Source organism: Mastigoproctus giganteus, chromosome 4 (genome assembly GCF_048544385.1).
Source record: "Mastigoproctus giganteus isolate SK-2022 chromosome 4, ASM4854438v1, whole genome shotgun sequence".
In the NCBI taxonomy this organism is placed as follows: domain Eukaryota; kingdom Metazoa; phylum Arthropoda; class Arachnida; order Uropygi; family Thelyphonidae; genus Mastigoproctus; species Mastigoproctus giganteus.
In genome coordinates, this window is record NC_143578.1 from 28623513 (window position 1) to 28647856 (window position 24344).

General features: G+C 38.6%; 1 protein-coding gene across 2 annotated transcripts in view; it reads left to right on the forward strand.

Moving 5' to 3' along the window:
- LOC150086502 (UPF0193 protein EVG1) overlaps window positions 1–23336 on the forward strand; it is a 45424-nt gene extending 22088 nt beyond the window's left edge. For both annotated transcript variants that reach the window (XM_090371440.1, XM_090371442.1), the window contains exons 5-6: window positions 3105–3205; window positions 23103–23336. In XM_090371440.1, the coding sequence (XP_090227566.1) occupies window positions 3105–3205; window positions 23103–23225 (224 nt within the window). In that variant the 3' untranslated portion in view covers window positions 23226–23336. The remainder of the gene's footprint in view (window positions 1–3104; window positions 3206–23102) is intronic.
- The last annotated feature ends 1008 nt before the right edge of the window (window positions 23337–24344 follow it).

The window sequence follows — 24344 nt, forward strand, 5'->3', positions numbered from 1 at the left end:
CTGTATATCATAGACAAAACCCCATTAGCTGTCCTGGCAGCCTGTCAAAGCACTTCATATCTGACTACATAATTACCCCCAGATCTTCTTCATTTTCTACTACCCTGATTGTAGTACCACACAATTGGTATGTTAATCTGGGATTACTGCTACCCATATGCAGTACTTTGCATTTGTCAATGTCAAAGATAAATGCAGTACCTTGCATTTTCAATGTTAAACTTCAACATTGATAAATGCAACAAGTGCAATGTTGAGTAAGTCTGGTGTGATAAGAGCACTGGGAAAACAAAATTGAGAGTAGGAGTGTGTTATTGGCCTAATTACTGGGCCTAATTTGGGTTGAGTATACCAAATATCTATACAGAGAAATAGAGAGGGCCAGCATATCAGAATGTCTGATAATGGGAGATTTTAACTTTCCAGATGTTGACTGGAATATGCACACTAGCAAGACTTTTGTGGATTTTTTGGATGACTGTTTTCTACAGCAGCATGTTAGAGAAGTACTCTTGATCTGATTATTATCAGCAGTGATTCTTAATGCATGAAGAATCTGCAGGTAAAACCCACTGGGTAGCAGTGATCACAGTGTACTAATGTAGAATGTAAAGGATAAAGGGAAAGGCTTTTGCTTTCATAATGGTGACTACAGGGGTCTCAGACAATTTTTAAATACTGTGCAGTGGGAACAACTGACTGGCACAAGCTTGCCTTTAGCCAATGGGTGGTTGAGTTTTGGAACAAACTTCTATCTGTTGTTGTGAAAGTTGATAGTTTAAATAAATTCAAGTAAGAACTAGACAAACTATTGGAGGGAATGAATATGTTACATGGGAGGTGTCATTTTTTTTTGCTGATGCTTTATAAGCTTGCTACTGCTAATGCTAACTTTACCAAAAGGGAATTTTAATATTAATTTATTTGGGGTCAGATGCACCATATCAGGATGCAATTTCATTAATGAACTGAATCTCTAATATAGAGATAGAGGGCATTCATTAAAGAAAAAGAAGTTATTTTTCATGGAATTTTACATGTGTAAAATGTTATTTTTTCTGAAACGTAAAAAAAAAACTAAAAGTCGCTTCAATTCCACAAGAGATAAAAGAATTTCCATAGCAAAATAAGGCTTGTTTTTCATTTAGTTCTATTTATAACAGAAATAATGTTAAGAAATTAAAATAATGAATTGTAATTATAGAACAAGTAGTTATGTAAAGGAACTTCAAGGTTTTTCTTAAATGCCTGATCTTGCTAATATAGGTCAAATTTGAAACAAGGCTAACAAAATGAGTAGCTGGCATGTTTTTTCACTTTGGACTTTTTTCTCTTCACAAAGAAACAGAAAAAAACACATCTTTTGATATATTTTTCTTAAACTTTAAGTAATTTATGTGATAAGATTTTTTTTTATTTTCTTAAGCCATGCATTGACTGCATGGCTTAGGGCAGTGGTTCCCAAACTACTGAGATCTATGGACCCCTTCAAAAATGAAAAAACGTTCATTGACCCCCTATATATTTATTTAAGGGGTCCATGACCTTTTTTCATTTTTAAAAAATGAAACCACGACCCCCCCTATATAAATATATAGGGGTTCACGGACCGCCTATATATATATATATATATATATATATATACAGGGTGATTCACTACCAGTGCAACAAACTTGTAGAAGGTGTAGGGGGGTACAAAGACGAATCGGAATCACATAGCATTGCAGAGTCTGAAATGCCTTCGTCATGCGGTAGAGGATGTTGAATGGGAGGTTGCGTGAACAGCAATCCCGCTGGAAGTCAGCATTTGCGAACCGGTTCCCGAGGCAGTAGGATGGATGAGTATTCACGTTGAACTGGCCGACATGCACCTCGCGTATGGAGCTGCAGACTGTACCGGGCGCGCCGCTCTGCACTTGTACCAGGAACGGTTCCCGCACAGGCGTGCTCCTCATCATACGATTTTCGCACATGTGCACAGAAGGTTACGTGAGACTGGGTGTTCACGAGAGGTACCATGAATCGAGAGCGAACGACGAGGACGCCAGACAATGAGAAGAGTGTCCTACGTCTTGCAGAAGGCAATCCGAGTAAGAATACTCGAGCGATAGGCCAACGATTGGGTATTTCCCAGTCCACTGTATGGAGGATACTGTCAACAAACCAAATGAGTTCATACCATCTGCAAAGCGTCCAATCATTGGAGCCTGCGGATTATCCACTCCGGAGGACTTTTGCTACTTGGTTTCTTCAACAGAAACAGTTTGCAAATGCTGACTTCCAGCGGGATCGCTGTTCACGCGACATCCCGTTCAATGTCCTCTACCGCATGACGAAGGCATTTCGGACCCTGCAATGCTATGTGATTCCGATTCGTCTTTGTGCCCCCTACACCTCCTGCACGTTTGTGGCACTAATAGTGAATCACCCTGTATATATGTTGAACACTGGGTTTTCTGAAAAGAAAATTCAAAGTTTTATGTTTAAAACAAGTCAACTTTATTCTTATTTTTACATAAATATATAATAGCTTTATTAATCATCAATTTGCTATACATACAATGCATAATTAGGCGCATCCGTAGCCAGGTGAGAAGGAGCAGCAGTGCGTAGCACATGCTTCTTGGTTAGACCGGGGTTCAAGTCCGTCACCACCAAATATGGAGGATGCGGAAAGGTCAGGGAATGGCCACTGCATATCCCGGAGCAATATGGCCTTAGTTGCTAATGCTCCTAAAAACCAAAACAACAATAACACAGTATGATAGACAATGCCCTAAGCCGCAGTTCCCAAACTGGGGTCCGCGGACCAGTTCCAGGGGGTCCGCAAAACGGTCCTTTAGAACTGATCAAATTATTCATTGTTGTTATTTGGTTTTTAGGAGCATTAGCAACTAAGGCCATATTGCTCCGTGAATATGCGGTGATCATTCCCTGACCTTTCCGCATCCTCCGTATTTGGAGGATGCGGAAAGGTCAGGGCTCAAACCCTGGTGATGGGTTCGAGCTCTTTCCCACCTGGCTACGGCGGCACCCATCACCCTGTGTAATAGCATATGAAATCAGAATAAACTGATTAACAAATATTCTTTATCGATTTTTAGTTCTTTGGGAAATCCAAGAGAGAAAAGATTTTCTTGATGAAATGTATGAACTTGGTCAGGGCAAGACATATGAAGCCATAATTGGAGCTCAGATTACAGAGGTAAGGATATATGCATTTCGCAGAAATTTCACCTGTATATAATATCATGTTTCCAAATATTGTTATAGAAATAAGAACAGGAATTATACCATGGAATTAAATGCAACATTAGAGTTAGGTGTGATTTTTCTACCTTTTTTTATATTCATGACTACCCTTATGTTTTAACTCACTCTGTCATTTGATTTATGTTAATTCTGTTTATTATAATTTGGTTTTAAGGTTTATTTGTGTTTAATTTGACTTGTTGATTGGCTGAGTCAATGTTTAAAGTTGTTTCACTTGTTGCATTCATTTATTTAAGCTGTGAAGGGCAGTGGCCATGACATGTTATGTCTGAGTTTAGTTTGTTGTTTCATTTCATTTTGTATTTCCAGATTGCATTGACTTTGGGTCATAGCAGTCAACAAATGATAAAATACAGTCCTTTTGGAATCATCAGCATTTTTTTCCATAACTTCGTTTTAGTTCATTTATTGTGGAAGGGGCATTCATTGCACATGTGGTAGAAAGGTGTGTGTGTCTCTCTCTGTCTGTCTGTCTTCTAACTTCTCAGTTAATGCTATATTACACACCAGAGTCTGCTGACGAGGCTACTAGTGACGGTCGTGTTCCAAGCCGCTAAGTGGATTTTTCTTATTTATTGATTTGAAATTATTGTTTTTCTAAAACTTTTGATTTGAATTTAGTAGTATAACATTATTTTGTGATTTTTTGATTAATTTGGTGTATTTATTCATTACTCGGCCTTGTAAAAGTATCGGTAAGGGTTTCCACGTGTTCGTAACTACCGCTACCGTTATTAACTTTCCCACCATTGTGATACCGTACTAGATATACCGTAGGTTATATACCGTACTAAATAGCGTTAGTTGAACTTCGTTAGCAGTTAAATTGTACGTTTAAATAAATACATATAACGACTTAGATTACAAACGTAATATAATTAATAACATAACATAATTAATTAATAAATTAATAGAATCATGACTCAGACCAGAGCAGCAAAGCAAAAGGCTCAAGCTAATGGAAGTGCTGTGGCTCAGAGCAGAACTGAGGGGGGCAGTTGTCCTCTGACTCACAGCCTTATAAAATGCACTGTTTGCTTGATGTTTGCAGAGCAATCGGGTACGGGACATGATACTGCCAAGGGGGATGTCTTTGTGTGTGCGCGATGCAAGGAGTGTATCGATATCAGGCAACAACTCGGCGTTCTTATGGGCCTATATGAGAGCTTGAAGGACAGGGTGGATGCCCTCGAAGAAACTAAATTGAGGGGCCATCAAGCTCTCAGCTGCCCACATCAATGCCAGAGCTTGCACTTGGGCATCGCGTGACCCAGAGACAACCCCCAAGGCAGAATGCGCTGGTACCGAAGGAACTAGTAGTTGTTGGTGACTCTATTGTCAGGGAAACGGGGAACATGCTTTGTAAAAAAGATAGGTGGAACAGGACCAGGGTATGTCTGCCAGGGGCAAAGGTTGATGACGTTGTAGAGCGAATATCATCTTTTAAGGGCACGAAAGGTGATATAGTTGTACACGTTGGCACTAATAATATTAAGAGTAGGAGACCGGCAGAATTACTTAACAAGTACAGGTCACTGTTGAACAAAAGCCGAGAATTAGGGTTGAATTTGAAAGTGTCTGCAATTCTGCCCAGACACGATAGGAGGGAGTATATGATGAGAGCCTTGTCGATCAATTCGGCCCTGGAAAGATTGTGCAAGGCTCAAGGGGTAGAATTTTTTTCAGCCTGGACTGTACTTGTTAACAGGAGAGATTGCTTCTACAGGGATGGGATACACTTAAATAGAAAGGGTGCAAGAATATTTGCTGATGCTATCGAGGCAGTGTTAGGTGGGTCGGAAAACTGCTAGCTTGGGGGGAGACAAAGACCAATAGATTGACAGTAGCCACTGGCAGAGGTGAAAGAGATTCTTGCACTGCTTCTATTAGAATGAGCAGAAGCCTGAAAAACAAGATGCATGGTATTTCAGAGACTGCTGGGAGCCATTGCGGTACAAGTAAACACATGGGTTGTGTTAGGGTAGCTAAGAATAGAAACAGGTGCAGGTATACTTGCGTGTACACCAATGCTAGGAGTTTAGTAAATAAATTTGATGAATTTGAGGTATTGCTCAAAACATCAAAGGCAGATATTGTTGGGATATCAGAGACGTGGTGTCACACAGATATAAGGGATGCGGAACTGCAATTTGGGAAGTACAACGTCTACAGAAAGGATAGACAGGATAGGAAGGGGGGAGGGGTTATGCTATTAGTTAAGAAACACATAAAAACCAAGGAAGTGAAGCCAGTCGACATCGCTGGACAGTGCAGTGTGGAGTCAGTTTGGTGTGACATAAACATTGGGAGATCAAAATTGAGAGTAGGAGTGTGCTATAGGCCTAATGACTCTGATGAGTATAATAAGGAACTGTACAGGGAAATAGAGTGGGCCAGTAAATCAGAGTGTCTTATAATGGGAGATTTTAATTTCCCAGATATAGACTGGAATTTGGGGGCTGGATACTCACACACTAGCAGGGCTTTTGTGGATTTATTGGATGATTGTTTTCTACATCAGCATGTTCGGGAGGCAACTAGAGGGTGTAATACTCTTGATTTGATTATCAGCAGTGATTCTTCATGCATTAAGAATCTGCAGATAAATGAACCACTAGGTGGCAGTGATCACAGTGTGCTGAAGTGGGATTTACTCAAAGAGGTAACTACCATTAGGGGTAAAGGGAAGGGTTATTGCTTCCGTAAAGGCGACTACGATGGACTGAGACAGTATTTAAATTCTATACAGTGGGACCAACTGATGATGTTACCAACAGCAAATTCAAAATGGGAAGCATTCAAAGAACTTATCTTGGAAGCTACTAGGCTTTACATACCAACTAAGAAATATTGTTCAAGGTTTAGGCCAAAATGGATGTCAGATGAACTAATGAGGCATATGGCAGAGAAGAAAAATGCATGGGATACTTACAAATTAACACATGACACAGAAGCCTATGATAGATACAAGTTGATATGCAACCAAGTTACAAAGGAGGTTAGGCAGGCGAAGGCAGATTACGAGAAATCCTTGGCAAGGGATGCAAAGAAAAACAGCAAAGAGTTCTTTACTTATGTAAACTCTAGAAGGAAAGGGATGAATCAGATTGGTCCACTTTATATTGATGGGTCAAGTGTTGATGATCCTGCTCAGGTAGCTAACAAACTAAATGAATATTTTGCATCGACATTCACACATGAGTTATTCAGCGAGGGGAATGCCAGAGGTGTATTCAACTCTAGCAGTAAGCTACAGAATCTTGAAATAACTGGGAGTAAAGTTGAGGAGAAACTGTTGAAGATAAACACAAGAAAGGCACCCGGGGTGGATGGGATCTATCCAGTTATATTAAAGGAGGCAGCAAAGGAAGTAAGCAAACCCTTAGCCATAATTATGAGAGCTTCCTTGGACTCAGTGGAGGTACCCATAGACTGGAAATGTGCAAATGTGACCCCAATTCACAAAGGAGGATCAAAGGCTGACACAAGTAATTATAGACCTGTGAGCTTAACTTCTGTTCCAGGAAAATTAATGGAGGCACTGGTTAAAGAAGCACTGCAGGATCATTTAGACATGACTTCAGTTATAGCTCAGACACAGCATGGTTTTGTTAAGGGGAAGTCTTGCCTGACCAACTTGATTGGATACTATGATGCAGTCACAAAAGAACTGGATGCAGGGAATAACTTTGATATTATATACTTGGATCTTAGAAAGGCTTTTGATACTGTTGCACATGGAAGACTGCTACACAAATTGGAGCAGTGTGACGTTGGAGGCAAATTGCTGCTATGGATAAAGGGGTGGTTGAGGGGGAGAAGACAGATAGTGGTAATCAATGGACACTGCTCATCGTGGACTGATGTTATTAGTGGAGTCCCTCAGGGCTCAGTGTTGGGTCCATTATTGTTTTCTGTATTTATAAATGATATTGATGATGGTATATCGGGATTAATGTCCAAGTTTGCAGACGATACAAAGGTTGGCAGGGTTGTCAAGGACACTACTGACACTATGCTGCTGCAACAGGATCTGGAAAGGTTGAGCAGATGGGCTGAGAGGTGGCAAATGAAGTTTAACATTGACAAATGTCAAGTACTACACATGGGAAACAGCAACCCCAGAGCAACGTATCAACTCTGTGGTACAACACTGACAGTGGTAGAGAATGAAAGGGACTTGGGGGTGGTTGTGCAGGCAGATATGAAGTTCTCTGAGCAGTGCAGACGGGCTGCAAGAGTAGCTCATGGAGTATTGTCAATGATATACAGGAATTTTTCCAGCAGGGATAAGGAGGTGATTATTCCATTGTATAAGGCGATGGTCAGGCCACACCTAGAGTACTGTATACAGGTCTGGAGGCCTCATTTCAAGAAGGATGTAGAGCTGCTGGAACGAGTACAGAGAAGGGCAACAAGATTAGTGAATGGAACAAAGGGGTGCTCTTACGAAGAAAGGCTTAAGTTTTGCAAATTACAGTGTCTGGAGACTAGGCACCAGCGAGGTGATCTGATAGAGGTGTATAAAGCCTTGAATGGTTTAAGCATGCTCAATGCTGATGGGATTCTTCCTCTAGCTCAGAATAATCATCTGAGAGGGCATAAATTCAAATTGAGGAAAGACAGATGTAGGATAGACGTGCGGAAATTTGCCTTTAGCCAGCGGGTGGTTGGTTGGTGGAACAGACTTCCATCCCTTGTGGTGGAGGTTGATAGCCTAAATAAGTTTAAGGCTCAGCTGGACAGGTATTTTGAACGAACAGAGGGGTGAAGTGGAAGTGGTTTTTTTTTTTTTTTTTTTTATTTGGCTGATGCTGCATAAGCTTGCTTTCTTGCATCAAATGCCTCTACTAATGCTAATGCTAAAGGTGTGTAATACAGCATTCTTTCACACACTCTTTTTTTCTCTTATGTATTAATGGTCTCCCATGGAGTGAAACTCCTATCCAGCTTTGCTGATGGTGGTATATTTCACTTTCCGGTTCAACAAGACCTGCCTGCATAACCAGCTGTGCTTCTCAAATATCCACCACTACTAAATACGGCGCCTCCGTAGCCAGGTGGGCAGGAGCGACAGTGCATAGTACACGCTTCTTGATTAGACCGGGGTTCAAGCCCGTGACCACCAAATACGGAAAGGTCAGGGAACCACTGCATATCCCCAGAGCAATATGGCCTTAGTTGCTAATGCTCCTTAAAAAAAAACCAAACAACAACAACAAATAAAAACAAATAACTACTAAATACAGTCAATCCTCATATCACGTGTTTGCACTGCACGAATTTGATCATACATGATTTATAAATAGGGGAACGATATCGTATATAACACGAACCAAATTTGCTTATGCACGATTCGCCTTTGGTTTACAAGAAATGGCAGTCCAATGCGGAATCACCTCAACTGAATGCAACACGATAGGAATGAAGAGAAGATTCTGAAAATATATTTTTGTTTTTTATATCAGTGAAGGGGAAACACATTTCACCATAATAACGTAAAAACTGGCACAATTCCAGCTATTAGTATTATCGCAAATGCAATTGGATCGAGTTTATAACAGATTCCACTAGCAGAAATGCAACTGGAAATTGTTTTTATTGTTTTATGGTAGTGATCTCCAGAAATGTACTTTAGTAAAATGTGAGCTAGTAAGGTGTTCACAGGCGCCTCCGTAGCCAGGTGGGAAGGAGCAGCAGTGCGTAGCACACGCTTCTTGATTAGACCGGGGTTCGAGCCCGTCACCACCAAATACGGAGGATGCGGAAAGGTCAGGGAATGACCACTGCATATCCCGGAGCAATATGGCCTTAGTTGCTAATGCCCCTAAAAACCACATAACATAACATAACAAGGTGTTCATAATGTGTCTCTGCCTTTACGGTGTTGTTTATTCAGTTGCTACACATGCCAGCTTTGTTTATGTGTATCAAGCGTACCTCCTCATTTTGTAATTGTACTTTTTCCCTAAAAATGAGTAAAATACTTAAAATGTGTGAAAAGGAAGCTTCCTGGTGAAGACACTACAGATTCAGAGAGAAAAAGAAAAGCAATATGGACAGACAGAGGTGGACTGGGTCAAAAATTCTTATCGGGGAAAATTTGTAGTAGCCTGATACTAGTGTTTATGGCCAAAATCACACCGGCCTCCAGTTCCCCGGTAAGGCTTATTGTCAGTCCGCCTCTGTCCATAGAAAGAAAGAGAAAAAAAATAAATAAAAAATATATATATATATATATATTTGATACTAGAGAGCTCTTAAGTGCTCGATATTTCCTATATTCTATTATATTATGAATCAACAGGGCTTACCTTTATTTTTGATATAGGAAGCTTCTTTTCCAACTCTCCCTGTCCAACTCGCTAATAATTCATGGGGAAGGCGATATCAATTTTGCAAGACATTGTCATAAAGTTAGATTTTGGAGGTCTAAACTGGCTAATAATTTAAGGATCGATTTTTTCTTTTTGGTGCTGTGGCAGGAATTTTGAGTTAAATTTAGGGGTCTAATAATTGGATATGGGGTGGGGGTTATTTCTCTACATTCCTTAAGTCGGACTAGAACTTTTCGGGGTGTCATGTTCACAGGAAGAGAGCTACGCACAATTAATCCGAAACTTTTGTCTTGTGTTGTAGTGTTTGTTCTTCACGCATGCGTATAAGTGACCAATCGTCGGACAATAGGAATGGCCTACGGATATTAATTGAAGTTGCATGTAGTTTCATCTCTAAGGTTTCTGCAATAAGTAGTTTGTAGTAGTTGTGTTGAATATTTATAATTTTAGTTTCATTAAGCTATGTCGTTCATTTATGGCGTGGAACGAAAGTTCCGATGCATTTGAACGACCCGCCCGCACTGAAGCTTCGAGCAAAACAACATGACGCTTCAGTGCGAGCGGGTCGTTCAAATGCATCGGAACTTTCGTTCCACGCCATAAATGAACGACATAGCTTTAATGAAACTAAAATTATAAATATTCAACACAACTACTACAAACTACTTATTGCAGAAACCTTAGAGATGAAACTACATGCAACTTCAATCAATATCCGTAGGCCATTCCTATTGTCCGACGATTGGTCACTTATACGCATGCGTGAAGAACAAACACTACAACATAAGACAAAAGTTTCGGATTAACTGTGAGTAGCTCTTTTCCTGTGAACATGACACCCCGAAAAGTTCTAGTCCGACTTAAGGAATGTAGAGAATAACCCCCACCCCCACCCCATATCCAATTATTAGACCCCTAAATTTAACTCAAAATTCCTGCCACAGCACCAAAAAGAAAAAATCGATCCTTAATTATTAGCCAGTTTAGACCTCCAAAATCTAACTTTATGACAATGTCTTGCAAAATTGATATCGCCTTTCCCATGAATTATTAGCGAGTTGGACAAGGAGAGTTGGAAAAGAAGCTTCCTATATCAAAAATAAAGGTAAGCCCTGTTGATTCATAATATATATATATATATGAAATTCTGAAATGCTTTGAGCAAAATGAAAGAACATGTGATATTACACTTGCTCCAGGCCTAAATGAGGCAATGCAGAGAAAATAAAAACAACTTTCATAGCAGGAACGGCTCAAAGTGTAATAAAATCCATTAGATCAAGACACAAAGAATTGGAAGAGATGGAATGGCTGTCATCTGTTTCGATAGAAAATCAAACATAGAACAAGTTTGCTTATGATAGAAGCAAAAGCATTAGCAATATTTTATTATGTAACAGTTGTAATAAAATATGTATTTTATTACAATTATTTATTGTGTTTGGCAATGTTTTGTTTACAAATGTGTGTTCAATCTTGGGTGGTCAGCACTTAACCCTATTTTTCCCATATGGCCTGTTATTTATATTGCACGAAGGTTTATAGGAACACAACTATCGTGCTATATGAGGACTGACTGTACTAATCTTGGCTGGGTACGAGAATAGCCTGTGCAGACAAAGCTCTTGGAACAGAGAAGTTTTTCCTGATTTATTTTCTGATTTATTAGCTTAAATTGTCATATTAACTTATTTTTGGAGTAGCATTATATTCCTAGTTACGATACTTAGTTTAAAGTTTAACTTAGACAGAGATTTTGTAGGTATTACTTAGTATCAGTAACGGTATCAAATCCACGTGTTACAAATTGAACGAGAGGTCTTTTTTTTTAACCAAATTTAGTCGATTTATTAACCAATTGTTATATTAAATTATCTTCTATAAGTAGATTATAGACCTAGTCAGGATCCTTAGTTTATTCTAAATTGAGATAGCGAGATTTGGAAGCTAATCAATACTTACGAGTCCGTAGAAGTACCGTTCGTGAATTCCCGCCATTTTTACACGATAGCATAAGCTTAATGTAGTATAGTGCATAATATAATATTGTCAATTAATCAGTAAATCTATTAATCTTGATAAACTTTATTGTCAATTAAATTGTACTTTTAACTCTATATATATATATAACGACTTAATCGTAACAAATAATTAATACATAACTATAGTGGTACACGTGATACGGAAGTTATATAAAGGGAACTCGTAGAAAACACTAGATACCGAAAAAATAAATATAGCGTTATAACTGTTTTGGGATATAACTTAAGGATTTAATTTTGTTTTGAAATTTTATTGAATTAAATCGGAATCATGACTCAGACCAGAGCAGCAAATCAAAAGGCTCAAGCTAATGGGAGTGCTGTGGTTCAGGGGAGAACTGAGGGGGGCAGTTGCCCTCTGAATCACAGTCTTTTAAAATGCACTGTTTGCTTGATGTTTGCGGAGCATTCGGGTACAGGACATGATACTGCCAAGGGGAGGGGGGATGTCTTTGTGTGTGCATGATGTAAGGAGTGCAAGGAAATCAGGCAACAACTCAGCGTTATGGGCCTTTGTGAGAGCTTGAAGGACAGGGTGGATGCCCTCGAAGGAAATAAATTGAGGGGCCCATCAAGCTCTCAGCCGCCCACATCAACGCCAGAGCTTGCACTTGGTCATCAGGCAACACAGAGGCAGTCCCCCCTAGGCAGAATGCGCTGGTCCCACAGGAACTAGTAGTTGTTGACTCTATTGTCAGGGAAGCGGGGAACATGCTTTGTAAGAAGAATAGGTGGAATAGGACCAGGGTATGTCTGCCAGGGGCAAAGGTTGATGACGTTGTAGAGCGGATATCATCTTTTAAGGGCACAAAAGGTGATATAGTTGTACACGTTGGCACTAATGATATTAAGAGTAGGAGACCGGCAGAATTACTTAGCAAGCACAGGTCACTGTCGAAAAAAAGCCATGAATAAGGTGCCCAGACACGATAGGAGGGAGTATATGATGAGAGCCTTGTCGATCAATTCGGCCCTGGAGGGATTGTGCAAGGCTCAAGGGGTAGAATTTTTTTCAGCCTGGACTGTACTTGTTAACAGGAGACACTGCTTTGTATAGCTCACAGTATACAAAGCTGAATAGCTTCTTATGCTAGAGCAGCGGTATTTGCATATAGTCATGCAAGTCATAATGATCAAGTAACAGTTATGGGATACAGTAAAGAGATCACAGAGTTTCAAAAGGGCATGATTGTGGAAACTTATGTCAGATTCTGCCATATCAGAAATGGCATGTGTTATTGGTTGCTCACTGTCCATTATGATTAAGGTGTAAAAAGAATGAGGTTGAACGGTTCAAACCAATTCTTGCTGACAGAACTGTAAAGCGTTACTCAAGGGTGGAGAGCAAAGGGTGCAGTGCATTGTATGGGCTCAATGACAGGTCATTGTGTGATGGTTGACACCACAATACATTATGGGGAATGCAAGAACAATATCCAAAATGATAATGCACTGCCCAATCTATGGGGTTCCACAACAGATAACCCAAGAGACATCCTCTCCTCACTGCTGGCCAATGACAAATGCTGTGGTGTCAACATGCTTGTTGGACACTGGAAGACTGTAAATGAGTGTGCTGGTCAGATGAGTCTATATACTTGGTGAAACACGTTGACAGATGCTTTCGTGTGTGGTGTAAGCAACACGAGTCTGTGGACCCACTGTGCATTGTTCCTACTATCCAGGAAGATGGCGGTGGTTGCTTAATATGGGGCATGTTTTGCTGGCAAGAACTAAGACCCCTGATGTGTATAGACCAACATTTCACTGGCGAGGTCTACTGTAGCTCTTAGGAGACCACATGTACTCTGCTACATTGCATTTTTTTTGAGACAGAAATAGGATCTTCAAAGACAATGATGTGCAATATCATCAGGCTTACACCATGCACAAGGAATACGGTGAAGATATCAACCATCCAGATTTACCTAACCTCAATCCAATTGAACACCTGTGGGATGTTTTGAAACAGGAAGTGAGATGTATGGACACACAACCATCATATGTTTTGACACTGTGGGAAAATCTTGCAGGAAGCATGGCTACAGATCCTTAGATATCTAGTGGAGTCAATGCCTAGGCAACTGTTATTCATGCAATGTTGGTCCAACACAGTATCAGGTAGGTGGTCATAATTCAGTGAATACTGAGTGTATAGAACAACTTATTTTACAAACTCATTCCACAACTCATCACAGAGACATTCTGTTGCATCCCTTTTCTACAGATATTTCTGTGGGCATTGTTCTTCTGAATTAGAATTTTTCTTCCAACTCACTCCGAACATGTGCATTGGCTAGTTAACATTCAACTCCAAACTCACCAAGCTAACTTTTATTCTTAATTTTTTTTACAAAAATTCAGGTTAACCTGAACAAGTATGTTTTCTCCATCCTTGCATAGTACTTGAGTACTATAGGTGTCAATATTTCATGTTTAAGTTACCATGGGTTGGGAAAAAATCTTTCCTGGTGTTGTTACAGCAATTTTCTAATGTTCTTTCACCTAATAAGTACAGTAAACCCTCGATTTAACGGACTAATAGGGGAGGAGTGTCCGTTAAATTGAATGTAACCTGAGGGGGGGGGCATTTTTTATTGTTCTTAATGTAAAAAAGCTTTAATACAATATAAAATTATGTTGCAATTTGGCCTTTGATTTACAGATATCAGAAACAGTGTTTTTTTACACCGGAAATTTCACAAACACATGCTACTGAGACACCTTGTTCTAATTTCTCAATTAGCTCTAATTTCTGTGCCACATTTAAGTTCACACACTTTCTTTTAACTCCTGTATCACTTGATGCCATTTTAAATTGTAAGGATTGCAAAATTATTTAATAAAGTCACAATTCAGAAATCACAGAAACACTCTGTATACAACCTGACTGCACAATAGCTTGAGGCAGACTGAGATTGAAACAAAGCAAGTTGGTAGACTTGCAGTTTACCAACAGGTAAACTGCAAGGTAGACAAGTCACTGCCTGCTCTTATTTCTAATCTGGGAAAACAGCTATTTGAACACATTTTCAGAAAGAATAAAAAACAATTTCCTGAATTTGATTATAAAAATAAAAGTAGGTAATTATCAAAACAATAATGCAAATAGGTAATTATTATTAATTTTTAATTAATAATAACACTGAAGTTTCGTATAACCTAAAAAAAATATGGTCGAGATTAACATGTACATTACTGTATTATCATTTTTCCAGTTCGTTAAATCCGTTATATCGGGGTTGGTTAAATCGAGGGTTTACTGCATCTCTCTATCTTACGTTTTAAATGATCCCAAAGATAGAAGTGCAGCAGGCTTAAACATACACTTTAATAAAGTAGGTCACTAGTTTGACTTGGGTGTTGCTGAAATACATGTAAATTTGGAAATTAATGCTAAACTGCAATATTTTTTGTCATGACTACCTGGGGACACTGTTATTCCTCCAGTGATTGAGTTTAGGCCCTTTAAAAATTACTACATTTATCCATGAGTCAGCCTAAAGTAACTAATATCATGACTGATGTTAGTTTATTAGTTTAGGCCCTAAAGTAACTAATATCTGGAACTCTTTGGTTATTTTCTGTAACCGTTTTATTACTTGCATTGAATTAGTGCCTTGCTTCTTTAATTAAACTAATATGGGTTTATTATACACGTTAGTTGGTTAGTTATTTGATTTTTAGGAGCATTAGCAACTAAGGCCATATTGCTCCGGGATATGCGGTGGTCATTCCCTGACCTTTCTGCATCCTTCGTATTTAGTGGTGATGGGCTCGAACCCCGGTCTAATCAAGAAGCGTGTGCTACGCACTGCTGCTCCTTCCCACCTGGCTACGGAGGCACCACTTATTATACACGTAAAAAAAAAGTTTCATTTCAAATTAGAAATTGTTCTTCTGAATAACACTGGGCTACTCATTTAGATTTGACACATTTATTCACTGCTTGACTAAAGACCACTAACCGGGGCTACTTGTTCTCTGATGATGAAACTAAACAGTTCTGAAACTGGTCAGATCAGTGCCTTTGAGTTTTTAACAAATAATGAATTCACCTACTTGACGTTATTAAAAATGATATTAGTTACTTTAGGTCTATTCATAGATAAATGTAGTAATTTCTCAAGAACCTAATCCCTGTCACTTGAAGGACAACAGTCATAAGACAGTTGCAATAGAAAAACAACGTAGCGTATTTTCTGAGACTTACATTCATTTCTTAACCTGTGGGTACTCAGACTGGTGGTTATCTGCAGGCATTTAATAGTTCAGCCTTGTATTGATCAGGTCATTAAACAGATTCTGATTCTTAAAGAAATAGCTTTGCTTGGGAATTCACACAAATAATACTTCTACAGTATCAATTAAGATTATTTCTGCTATTTTAGTAAAATATATTTGGGAGTCTATATAAAATCTGATCATTTTTGAAAGATGTCCATCACAGGAGATAATGTAAGTGCCACACTGTGGTGGCCTGTATCCACTTCTTACACAATGTCATCCAGCTATTCTAGATTTACATATAATGCTGAAATATTTAGGATACACTAAATTTCCAGCAAATATATATTAAAAAATCTATATGGGAAAGCATGAAACACGTCATGTAATATGTTCCCAAAGATATATTCACTGGAAAATAAGATGCAAGTTCTGATATACCTGGATGGTTGTGGGCATCTGCCAATTGCATTCTGGCTTATAGAAATAATAAAATTTTCAGTGATTGGAGAACTCAGTAACATCAACAAGCATATATAGTGAGGATTCAATGAAGAACATCCAATGTATGAATGGCATAAGTGGTAGTAATCAGCTCTGTACTTCCACAGTTTATATTATCTTCATTAGAAGTTTGTTTGTTTGTTTTGGTTTTATTGGCGCATTAGCTACTACGGCTATAATGTGCCAAGACCATGTCATTAATAAAAATTTAAACTTTCAGTGACCTAACTAGTTAGGTCACCATGTCAAAATAAATAATAACAAAAGTATAAAAGATAAATCAATAGAAAAGAACAATAAAATGTAAATTTTATATAGCAGTAAAAATGTTTATTGATTTTAAAAAGCTAAAAACAGCAGAGACATGGTCATTGTCAGATAAAATCTGACTGAGTGTATAAGGCTCAGCTAGATGACTAAAAATGGTAAAGTATAAATCACGTTCGTGTCTAAAACGTGGACATACGGTTAAAATGTGATGAATAGATAAAATGGTGTTGCATTGCTCGCACATAGGACAGTCATCTGCCCTCAGCAGAAAAGAATGTGTAAGATGACTGTGTCCTATGCGGAGACAAGCTAGAACAACTTCCTCCTTACGATTCCTGCGCAGACTAGACTGCCACGGTTCAGTTACAGGCTTTATACGATATAATTTATTTGCAGTCTGTCTGTTCCACGAGTCCTGCCATTGGGAGTGTATGTTTTGATGTATTATTTGCCTGTAGTCTGTATAGGGGACTAACAGGCAACGGTTATTATTGGGAATTGCTGATTTGGCTGCGGCGTCAGCCAAATCATTTCCCCTAATCCCAATGTGGCTGGGAATCCAGCAGAAGCGGATATCATATTCGCGTTCATGGAGAGCGTGAATCTTCTGCTGAATGCTAGACAGAACTGGATGAGGATTATATCTCACAGATATTAAAGCCTGTAACATGCTAAGAGAGTCGGAATATAAAATGAACCGTTGGTATTGGCATTTACTAATGTGATCCAAGGCTAACTCAATAGCATGCAGCTCTGCAGTAAATATGCTGCATTCAGAGGGAATCTGCTCTGATATAGTGATGTCTGTAAAGACAGCAGCAGATCCCACATATGATTCTGACTTCGAACCGTCTGTGTAGACTGGCGCGAAGTCGGAATATTCAGTTCGGTGTGCTGAATGAAGCTGCAGGTAGACACATGATGGAGTGTCCGACTTTCCCCAGTTTCTAAGCGACAAGTCGCATGCCGGGACACGGGCATGCCAGGGTGGAAAGGGTTACTCTGATGTTTGGGCAACTTTGTCTACCTTGATATTAAGTTCTTTGAGTAGCTCTTGGAAACGAATACCAAAAGGACGATTGGCAGTCTTGCGGGTATTGTATAAATTTTCCCATCGTGGCTCAAAAACGAATGGCCACGTAGGATGGTCTGGCAGGGATTTCAGTTTTAAAGCATACTTTAAAGACAACTGCTTACATCGAAGCGATAACGGTGGTTCGTTTGCTTCGATGTATAAGCTCTGGACAGGAGATGTGCGATATGCTCCAGTAGCAATACGTAGGGCCTGATGATGGACGGGGTCCAGCCATCGCAGGACACTGTCTCTGGCTGAGGAATATACCTGGGACCAATAGTCTAGTTTGGATCGCACAAGTGCACTTCATTAGAAGAAGATCAGGTATGTACAGATATAAGGAATTCAGAATTTAAAGAGTACAATATATACAGAAAGGAGAAACAATGTAGAAAGGGAGTAGGGGTTATGCTGTTAGTTAAGAAACACAATCTAAGGCAGTGAATCCAGTTGACATGGTTTTTTTTTTTTTGATTTGGTAGTTGTTGGCGCATCGGCTTCTGGCCATATTGCACCTCTCAAGGTTTTTGCAGTACTTTGATCCAAGCCCGAGGCGGGAATCGAACCCGCGACCTTTGGGTTGCCGGGCAGGTACTTTACCCACTCGGCTAGCCCGGTCGGCTCAGTTGACATGGGTGGACAGTGCAATGTTCAGTCAGTTTGGTGTAATATGAGCATGGGGAGAGCAAAAATGACAGAAGTATGTTAAATGCATAATGGCTCTGATGAGTACAACTAACATCTGTACAGAGAAATGAAGTGGGCCAGTAAATCATAATGTATTATAATGGGCAATTTTAACTTTCCAGATATTGACTGGAACTTGTGGATTGATCACTCGCACACTAACAAAGACTTGTGGATTTATTGGATGACTGTTTTCTACAGCAGCATGTTCAAGAGGGCAACCACAGGGAACTATGTGATCTGGTCTGATTATTAGCAGTGATTATTCATGTATTAAGAATCTGCAGATAAAGGAACCACTAAGTGGCAGTAATCAGTGTATTGATGTGGGATATACTTAAAGATGTAACTACCATCAGGGTTAAAGAAAGGTTTTTGCTTTCGTAAAGGTGACTACAGTGGTCTCAGATAGTTTTAAAATTCTATACAGTGGGACTGGCTGATGATGTTACCAACAGCAAATTCTAAATGAGAAGCATTCAAGGAATTAATCTTGAAAGTTACTAGGCTTTTCATACCAAATAGGAAATACTGTTCAAGCTTTAGGCCTAAATGTCAGATGAGTTAACAAGACTCGTTATTTGGTTTTTAGGAGCATTAGCAACTAAGGCCATATTGCTCCGGGATATGCGGTGGTCATTCCCTGACCTTTCCGCATCCTCTGTATTTGGTGGTGACGGGCTTGAACCCCAGTCTAATCAAGAAGTATGTGCTACGCACTGCTGCTCCTTCCCACCTGGCTATGGAGGTGCCAACAACAACAAGACTCGTGCATGCATTGCATATAAATTATCAGGCAACACAGAAGCCTATGGTAGACATAATCAAGTCACAAAGGATGCTGGCAGGGAAGACAGTTTATGGAAAAGTCTTTGGCAAAGGATACAAAGAAAAACAGCAAAGACTTCTTTACTTATGTAAACTCTAGAAGGAAGGGGATGATCCTGCTCAGGTAGCTGACAAACTAAATGAGTATTTTACATCTACATTCACACATGAGGAATTCTCTGGGGAAGTTGCGAGAACTTTAACTGGGAGCTAAATGATTTTGTAATAACTGAGAGGAAAGTGGAAGAGACATTGTTGAAGTTAAACATAAAGGCACCTGGGGTGGATGGGATCTATCCAGTTATATTAAAGGAGGGAGCAAAGGAATTAAGCAAACCCTTAGCCATAATTATCAGAGCATTCTTGGATTCAAGGGAGGTCCCCATGAACTGGAGATGTACAAATGTATCCCCAATTCACAAAGGGGGATCAAAGGGTAACATGAGTAATTAGACCTGTTAGTTTAACTTCCGTTCCAGGGAAAATAATGGAGTCATTAGTCACAGAAGTAATGCAGGATCATCCAGACAAGACTGCAGTTATAGTTCAGACACAGCATTGGTTTGTTAGGAGGAAACCTTGGGAGACCAATTTGTTTGGATACTACATAGTGGTCACAAAGGAACTGCATGCAAAAAATAATTTGATATCATATACTTGAATTTCAGGAAAGCTTTTGCTACTGTTGCACACAAAAGACTGCTGTACAAATTGGAGTAGTGTGGCATTAAGTGCAAGTTACTGCTATGGAAAAAGAGATAGTTGAGCGGAATCTCCCATGGTTTAGTGCTGAACCCATTGTGTTTTCTGTATTTATCAATATACAAAGGATGGCAGGGTTGTTAATGACAGTATGCTACTGCAACAGGATCTAGAAAAGTTAGGAAGATGGGCTGAGAAGTGGCAACTGAAGTTTAACATAGACAATTTCAAAGTACATATGGGTAACAGTAACCCCAGAATAATGTACCAAGTGTGTGGTACTACACTTAAGGTGGTAGAGAATGAAAAAGACCTGGTGGTAATTGTGCAGTCGTAGTTCTCTAAGCAGTGCAGACAGGTTGCCAGAATAGCTCATGGGGTTTTATCAATGATATACATGAATTTTGCTAGCAGGGATAAGGAGGTGATTACCCTTTGTATAATGCGGTGGCGGCAACACCTTGTATACTGCATACAATTCTGAAGGCCTGATTTTAGGAAGGATGCAGAGGTGGAACGATTACAGAGAAGGTCAACAAGATTAGTGAGTGGGACAAAGGAGTGCTCTTACTAAGAAAGACTTCAGTTCTGCAAATTGCAGTGTCTGGAGACTAGACACCAGCAAGGCGTTATGTTTGAGGCTTTGAATGGTTTGAGAAAGTTCAATGTTGATGGGATTCTTCCTTCTGCTCAAATGAGATGGCATAAATTCAATTGAGGAAAGACGGTTGCAGAATAGATGTTCTGAAATTTGTCTTTAGCCAGCAAGTGATTACTGCTGGATCAAACTTCCAATTGTCATTGTGGAAGTTGATAGCTTAAGTAAATATAAGGAAAGACAAATTTTTGGAGAAAATGAATAGGTGAAATGGGGAGTATGTTCCTTTTTTTTTTTTTTTTTTTTTGCTGTGAGCTTGCTTTCTTGCATCATATGCCACTACTAATGCTAATCCACAGGGTCTGTCCAAACTATTAGCAATATCTTATAAACAGCAACTCTCCAGTTATTACATGGCAAAAAATTTTAATTAATCCACAGAAATTTGTTTTCAGTCCTTGTGCACCACCAGTATTATCATAAATTCCAAAACTATGTTTATTACACCCATGATTGGTAGCTGTTATGTTAATTAGATAATAAACACTTCTCTCTGTTTTTGAACTCTTGTGGACACTTTGTTCCCAACAAAAATGGTAACAATAATGGAGACACTGGTTAAAGAAGTATTGTGGGATAATCTAGACAAGACTGCAGTAATAATTCAGACACAGCATGGGTTTGTTAAGGGGAAGTCTTGTCTGACCAGTTTGATTGGATACTATGACGTTGTCACAAAGGAACTGGAAGCAAAAAATAATTTTGATATCATATACTTGGATTTCAGGAAAGCTTTTGATACTGTTGCACATGGAAAACTACTGTACAAATTGGAGCAGTATGGCGTAAAGGGCAAGTTGCAACAACGGATAAAAGGATGGTTGAGTGGGAGAAGACCGAGTGGTAATCAATGGACACTGCTCTTTGTGGACTGTTATTTATTAGTGGTGTCCCCCAGGGTTTGGCAATGGGCCCATTCTTGTTTTGTATATTTATCAATGATATTGATGAAGGTATATCAAGCTTAATGTCAAAGTTTTCAGATGATACAAAGATTGGCAGGGTTGTTAATATTGGCAGTATCCTGCTACAACAGGATCTGGAAAAATTGGGTAGATGGGCTGAGAAGTGGCCCCTGAAGTTTAACATTGATGAATGCAAAGTACTGCATATGGGTAGCAGTAACCCTAGAGAAATGTACCAACTGGGTGGTGTTACACTCAGGGTAGTGAAGAATGAAAGAGACCTGGGGGTAACTGTGCAGTCAGATGAGGTTTTCTGATCAGTGCAGACAGTCTGCCAGAGTAGGTCATGGGGTCTTGTCAATGATATACAGGAATTTTGATAGCAGGGATAAGGAGGTTATTATCCCTTTGCATAAGGTAATGGTCAGGCCACACCTTGAGTACTGCATACAGGTCTGGAAACCTCATTTTAGGAAGGATGTAGAGTTGCTAGAATGAGTACAGAAAAGGGCAAGAAGACTGGTGAGGGGAACAAAGGGACGCTCTTACGAAGAAAAGCTTAGGTTCTGCAAATTGCAGCATCTGGAGACTAGGCATTTATGAGGTTGATCTGATTGAGGTGTGTAAGGCCTTGAATGGATTGAGTAGGTTCAATGCTGATAGGATTCTTCCTCTTGCCCAGATTACAAACCTGAGGGGACAGAAATTCAAATTGAGGAAAGACAGTTGTAGAATAGATGTGTGAAATTTGCCTTTAGCCAGTGAGGTGGTTGATTGCTGGAACAATCTTCCATCTATCATTGTGCAAGTTGATAGCTTAAATAAGTTCAAGGAAGAAGTGGACAAACTTTTGGAGCAAATGGATCGGTGAAATGGGAAGTTTTTTTTTTTTTTGGCTGATGCTGTATAAGTTTGCTTTCTTGCCTCATATGCTAATGCTAACAAGCTTGGATTTGTGTCAATTTAAGAATGATATCATTATCCACAAGTTGACCTAAAATTGCTAACTTTTATTCAAATTTAAAATCATAGGAACTTATATTACAGCTATTTTGAATCTGACTCAACTCAATAAATAGTGGAATTAGTGGTTTTCTGTTGAATGAAGTATCAAGTTTAATCAAGCAGCAAAGCAGTGTGTCGAAATAAAACTTCCATTTAAATGCACAACTAAAGGTACATGTGGATGCATCTCTAGGGCTGCATTTATTAATTTGCCTGAAGCAGCAAGGTAAAGGAGTAGGTCTTAATAGTGGTGCCATTGAGTTTTTAATGATTGATGGACTTGCCTTATTTGGTGATGTTCAATTAAAAATGGTATAGTTAATTTTATGTTTACTCATGGATAACAATATCGTTTCTAAAGTGAGCAAAACCACAAACTTGTCATCGGAAAGAACAGAATGTCCCCAAGAAACAAGACAGAAAATAAAATGCATCAAAATTTATTCTCTAATTTCAGTGTAGAGTTTTTATTTCATTGAAATAAAAACTCTACTCCTTAATTGCATGTTAATTTAATTACCTGCATGTTAATTTAAGTACTGTTTTCACTGTAAGGTGTATGATTATTAATTTATTTTTGTTACTTAGAAACTGAAAGAACTTGAGCTAATTGACAAAGCAAGAAAAGAAGAATTATCCCAAATTTTCAGCATCTCTAGAGCATCGAGTGCTTGTTCCTCTAACTCTTCCAACTTCTTGCAGGAAAATTAAGGATGCAAATTTCTTATATTCTAAATACCATGATTTTAGTATTTTATAGTTCACTTTTTATGTGTCAGTGTAATAGAGATTTTTTATAAATCTATATGCATCTTTTGTAAATATTCTACAGACTTTGTTATTAGTCTGCTTTTTTTTTTTAAATAATTGTATCTGAGCATTTACATGTTGATTTGTGTGAATTCATACTTGTAATTGTTTAAGACAATTGCAGACAAGTTTTTTTCTATTAATTAATAGTATTTTAGTGATAAAAGTGTAAGGCTGTTTTAAAGAGATGGGGAAAAATATTATTTTGACAGTTATTACCAAAAAATAAAATGTTATTTATTAGTGATGTCCCCCAGGGTTTGGTGTTGGACTATATAAATTTTGGAGCCATTAAATGTATTCTCTATTCATTTTAGAGCTATTTATATATCAGTATAAACAATGCCTAGCCAAAATATTAAAAACCTTAACACATCTTCATTGATACAGTGCATAAATTACAGTAGATCATTGATTATCCATTAATTGGAAGTTATTCATTGATCAGTGGATAATTTTCAATGAGAGGAACTTGAGTTGTAATTCATATTCATAAAGTACATCTATACACCTGGCATTCAGGATATATTTTTTATGTACAGTGAAATTTGTTTAGGATAATCAAACCAGAAAATTACTGGATTAAAAAAATTTAATCTTATCTTATGATTAAATTAAATAAGATTAATTAAATTAACAAAAAATATAAACCAGTCTGGAAAAACAGAAACATCCATTCAGGCATTTTTATGATTTTTATACAAAACAGGAAAATTAGAAGACTTAAATACTTTCGGTTTTTTCGACTTATCGATAATGAGCATGGACAATCTGTGCATCCCAGTGACATTTCCATACATAGCAATTGTAACTCGCTCTTTTCTCATCTTAAAACTTGGTGCAGGCATTTCTCTTTTAGTGGCTAGGGTTTTTCTCGGTAATGCTTTGCATAATAAGCCCGTCTCATCAACATTATAAACGTTTTCTTTCTCATAATTTGTTATAACTGAAGCAAACTTACTTTTCAAAGGCCCTCCCTGCTGCCAATTTGTTGCAGAAAATTTCTCGCCTTAAATATCC